This window comes from Daucus carota, chromosome 6 (genome assembly GCF_001625215.2).
Source record: "Daucus carota subsp. sativus chromosome 6, DH1 v3.0, whole genome shotgun sequence".
Taxonomy (NCBI): Eukaryota; Viridiplantae; Streptophyta; class Magnoliopsida; order Apiales; family Apiaceae; genus Daucus; species Daucus carota.
The window spans coordinates 32,844,977-32,850,680 of NC_030386.2; the positions used below are offsets into that span (position 1 = coordinate 32,844,977).

Here is a 5,704-nt window from a genome sequence, read left to right on the forward strand (position 1 = left end):
GAGTTTTACGCAAAACCGACCGAGGTCAAATCCTGCCACGGTCGGTTATAAGTGGTCGGTTATGAGCCGGTCGGGTTTGTGGCAGTAGGTCACCCTGATTCACATAACCGACCGTCTCATAACCGACCGAATTCTGTTGAAGACGGTCGGTTTTCTGGGTTTTATGTGATGAGAACGGTCGGTTATAGTCGAATGTGGTCGGTTTTCTGGCATCAATATGGTAAAAAGTGGTCGGTTTTGTGACCATTCGGTCGGTTTTGCTGGTGAAATTTTAAAAAAATTGCAGCAGAATCTGCAGTTTCCAATCAAACAATCAAACCAACAACAAAATTAAACCAAACAATCAAAACCAAGCATTCTCAACAACCAAACATCACAAAATACCAACAACAAATTTACACCATTGTATATCATTACACCATTATAAATCATTACACAAAATTAAACATCATTGAAAGTCATCAAAACCGTCATCATCTTCATCATCATCATCTTCCTCTTCTTCATTATTATCATCTTCCTCTTCTTCGTTGTGTTCAACATCATCATCATCTTCTTGATTTTCATCATCTCGCAATTCGTCTTCTTCATCATCATCATCTTGATTTTCATGCCGAATAAATGGTATTTGTCCATATTGTGCAAAATCAACAAATAATGAAAATGAGCTAGCGGCATTAGATCTATCTTCTTGAAAAGCATCCTCTATATCGTTTTGCACAATAATTGACTCATCAATCGGACGACTTTTAGATTTGACCACCGTATATATTTTGCTTCGTGGATCCAATACGCTAGGAGCGTAATATACTTGAGAGGCTTGACTAGCTAAAATAAAAACTTCGTTAGATCTCAATCTTGAAGTTATATCAACCGTCACCACTCGATTCTTATCGATCCTCACACCATTTCCGAGACTATCAAACCAAATACATTTGAACAAATATACGTGATTGCATCCTTGATAAATAAGTCTCACAATTTCTATTAGTTGACCATAATAATCAAGATTATTTTCGTGCAAAGTTCCCTTAACAACAACACCGGAACCGGATGCGGATGATGTTGAAAATTTATATCCATTAACTTGACAAGTTTCAAAAGTCATGACCTTTAATGCCGGTCCTTCTAGTAAGTCCATGAAACGAGGTCCGTCTATCTCGTCTTTCTCAACCTTTTTCTTAAACCAAGCTTTGAATCGAGTTTTCACAATATGATCTAATTGTTGTGGCGTTGTCTCAGGACGTTGTCTCATAACTCGATCTTGGTACCTCCTACAATAATGCATAAATGTCAGTAACATGAATTTATCATAAAATGTATCGACATCTTCACAAAAATTTATTATAAAATACCATACCTTAGATAAGGTTGAACTTCAGGAGAGTTTAGAAGAACATATTCATCAGCTAATAATTGCTCATCATCATTCAAATATCGACTTCGTTCTTTTCCAAGAGAATCACATGGATATTTAAAAACTTCTAATTTGTCGGTCTTTTGTACATCAAACAAAACTTCATTACGACTTAATTTATTGTGAATCGAGTCGGATGCAAAGTAAAACGCACAAATATTGACAATCTCCTCCTCCATATATCGTTTGGCAATGGAACCCTCAACTCTTGCTTTATTGCCGACCTTTTGTTTTAGTTTCCCCAATAAACGCTCAATTGGATACATCCAATGCCAGTAAGCAGGTCCAGCAAGTCTAATTTCTTCCGCCAAATGCACAACCAAGTGTTCCATCGAATCAAACCAACTTTGAGGAAAAATTGTTTCTAACAAACACAATGCTTTCACAACTGATTTTTCCATTATTTCCAAATCGGTTTTTGTAACCGTGGATGAGCACAAATCTTGAAAAAAATTTGCAATTGCCGTGATGGCATCCGCAATAGGCGCCGGTAAAAGCTCACGAATTGCAAGAGGCAATAATTTTTGAAGAAATATATGACAATCATGCGATTTGAATCCATAAAATGTACACTCCTCAACATTACAACAACGAGATATATTTGAGGAATAACCGTCTGGAAGTTTCAGTGAACTAATCCATTCACACAAAAGTTTACGTTGTTTTCTTGTAATGGAAAAAGGTGCTTTGGGTGACTTGCCATTTTCATCGATCCACAAATGAGGTAACACACCAAAGTGCTTGCAATTCGCTCTTGCTTTCTTGTGATCCTTTGACTTCTTCGCATTCACAATAGTAAAAAATAGGTTCTCAAAAACATTTTTTTCCGTATGCATGATATCAATTGAATATCGTAAACTATGTGAAGACCAATAAGGGAGTTCATAAAAAATTGGAACATGAGTCCAATGATGCTCTTCCCCATATCCAATACTCCTCGCCTTTGTATTAGTCTTTCCGGGTGGTGGAAAAACTAAACCGTCAAGCAACTCCTTTACACCCTCCCCGGACAAACGACCACGAAACACTCTTCTTTCCGCATTATCAAACAAATTACTTTTCCGACGTAGTGGATCATTCGGTTCAAGGAATATTCGGTTCGTGCCATAGAAACTACATTTACCACAATGTTTTAATTGAAACCCTTGCACACTTCCAAGACACACTTGACATCCTAATTTTCCTTTACCCGACCATCCACTTATCATACTCATAGCGGGATAATCACTAATTGTCCACATAAGAGCCGCTCTCATTGTAAAATTTTGTTTCAAAGATTGATCATATGTTTCAATTCCTGTATTCCACAATATCTTCAATTCATCAATGAGAGGCCTTAGACAAACGTTAATATCTTTGCCAATGCTATTCGGACCCGGCACTATATCGGTCATAAACATATAGGGTTTTTTCATGCACATTGATGGCGGAAGATTGTAGACAACTACTACTATGGGCCACACACTATATGTTTTTTTCCCGGTAGGGCCAAATGGGTTGAAACCGTCGGTTGCAAGGCCAAGCCTTATATTACGAATTTCTTGAGCAAATGATGGATATCGACGATCAAAATTTTTCCACTCTTCTCCGTCCGCGGGATGACTAATTTCTCCATCTTTGACATCTCGATTCTTGTACCATCTCATATGGTCGGATGTATGTTTTGACATATACAAGCGTTGTAGTCGAGAAATCAAAGGAAAATGTCTCAATATTTTTTTTGGTATTTTTTTACCATCTTTCCTCAAAACATCCCGATAACGATCTTGACCACATATATCACACACAACTTTATCCTTGTCATCTCCATAAAATAACATACAATCATTCTCACATAAATCAATCTTTTGATATTCAACCCTCAAACCCTTCATTATCTTCTTCATTTCATAATAAGTTTGGGGCAACGTGTGTTTTTTTGGTAATACATCCGCAAAAAGTGTAAGCAAACTATCAAAAGCCTTATTACTACAATGTGAGATATTCTTGAATTCTAACAATTTTGTGGTAAAGCTTAATCTTGTATACTTCGTATTACCGGGATAAATAGGTGCTCCATTTTCAACAATCACCTCATACAATTTTCTTGCACTATCATTTGAAACTTCTTCTACATTCCTAGTTCCCGTATCCACGTTGTTATAAAATTCGGAATTTTCACCGGCAAAATCATGTAGCATCGCATTCAAATCTACCGGTTGTTCTACCCTCGTAGGTTCCCGAACACAATAACGATTATGCGATGTTCGACTACGTTTTCTTCCTCTTTCTTCACCATGTGATGTCCAAACGGTATAACCCTCAAGCATCCCCTTAGCAAGTAAATGGAATCTAACATCATCGATACTTAACCAATTCAAATTCCTACAACGTTTACAAGGACACTTCATTGTACCATCTTCTCCCATTCCATTTTCACTTGCAAATTTTAAAAAAGTTTCTACACCATTCCTATATTCCGGAGTTAACGAAATTTTATCACTTTGCACTTGATTACTAATCCAACTTCGATCCAAGTTTGTCATCTACACACACATTTAACACACATTTAACACACACATTTAACACACACATACATTTAACACACACATACATTCAATACACACATACATTCAATACACAAATGTAATAACACATACATTTAACAAATAATTTGACATGAATTTCATACATTCAATACAAGCATTCAATACACACACACACATTTAATATAACAAACACATTTAACACACCCACCACACACACATTTAATGCAAAGAAATGAAAATCACTTACTTGAAATGTTTGCAAGCAATAATTCTTCCCCACTTTAGCTCCTTTCTTCTCCTTTGATTTTTATTTCAAGTGAATGGGAGCTCACTACTAGCTAAAAAGTGATATAAAAGCTGCAGGATAAAACCGACCGACTAATCGGTCGGTTTTAGTACCAAACAAAAAAAACGACGTCGTTTTATGGGGCTGACGCACAGATATTTTTATTTAAATTAATTTTTAATTATTTTTTCGCGGAACACAAAACCGACCACAAGGAACGGTCGGTTATAACAGTGCCATGTCATACATATAACCGACCGTTGCCAACGGTCGGTTTTATTTGTTGCCACGTCACCCAGGTCGACGCCGTTTTGTGATTTCGACGGGTTAAAACCGACCACGCGACCGTCGGTCGGTTTTATATGCGGCGGTCGGTTTTGTGCGGTCGGTTTTGACCTGTTTTCTTGTAGTGACAGGAGATTTCTGTGATTGCTGCTTTTCATTAGGTGGTGGACGTAAAACTGAGGAATAGTTTTTGTTCTTTGATGGCGCTTAAAAACTGTTGGACGTCCAAAAAAATATACACATCCAGCGATTTTGAAGCATTGGACGACACACATACAATGTTAAAACGCGTTAGACATGTTTTAAATCCTGACCGTTCATACCATCATCCATCGGCTGCAAATGTGTATGTTGTGTAACAAGTTCCCAGCAAACACACACTAGCCCACATGAAATTCCCATCTTTACCAATGATTCTATTTTTTATATTACCATAAAATTTATATTTAGATTCTTTATTCTCTTACATTGCACTTTCTTCATAAAAAATTTATTATATAAAATTACATTTAAGTGATATTGTAATCATATAGTTAAGAGCATCTTAAAGAGACTCTCTATAATAGAGTCTTGGTTCAATTAGAGCATCAAGAAATTTTTAGATGCTTTATTAAATTAAAAAAAATCTCTTTTCACTCTTTTATAGGATTTTCTACATACAACTATTAACTTATTTTTATGATCAATAAAAATTCATTCTCTTTTATACTGATAAATATAAATTAAAGAATGAGTATAAAAAATACACTATTAAAAATGTACTAACCTCTTAATATTATATATTTTTATGAGTAAACATATACACCGGACATGATCTTATATATAATATTATGCTCAATCGAGAGAATAACTTTCGTGCCTTTGGTTTTCGTAACATACGACGTAGATTCTCAGATGTGGAAAGCAGCAGTACCAGAAAGTAGAGCATTACAAGGATTCAAATTAAACCACTCCACTAAGTAATCAAAGAAAAGTTAGAACAAATTATAATAAATTAAAAGTTAACATAAGCATCTCTAGTGTCTTTAAACCATAAAGATGTTTCTTCTTTAGAATCTCAAAAAGATTACAGTCTTCATGGCTTTACTTAAGACTGACCAAAAGAGATGAGTATGGAATTTAATGATGGTCTGTTTGAAAAGGTAGAAGTTTCGAGATGCAATGTATAATATTCAACATTTTCATTAT

The 5,704-nt window shown here is 35.6% G+C and overlaps 1 protein-coding gene across 1 annotated transcript; it reads right to left on the minus strand.

Moving 5' to 3' along the window:
- Positions 1 to 448: 448 nt before the first annotated feature.
- On the minus strand, positions 449 to 3,825 carry LOC108226259 (uncharacterized). Its single transcript, XM_064080189.1, has 3 exons — positions 1,361 to 3,825; positions 997 to 1,274; positions 449 to 522 (listed from the first exon to the last, which is right to left on the minus strand). Exons 1-3 carry the CDS (start codon positions 3,823 to 3,825, stop codon positions 449 to 451), a joined length of 2,817 nt encoding a protein of 938 aa, XP_063936259.1.
- Positions 3,826 to 5,704: the final 1,879 nt, after the last annotated feature.

Bases quoted from the DNA above. Each gene is read 5' to 3' on its own strand.
- LOC108226259 (XM_064080189.1), bottom strand. From the start codon at position 3,825: ATGGGAGAAGATGGTACAATGAAGTGTCCTTGTAAACGTTGTAGGAAT. The intron at 1,275-1,360 runs GTATGGTATTTT...GCATTATTGTAG, and splicing joins GAAGTTCAACCTTATCTAAG to GAGGTACCAAGATCGAGTTA. The intron at 523-996 runs GTCAACTAATAG...ACAACGAAGAAG, and splicing joins AAATAATCTTGATTATTATG to AGGAAGATGATAATAATGAA.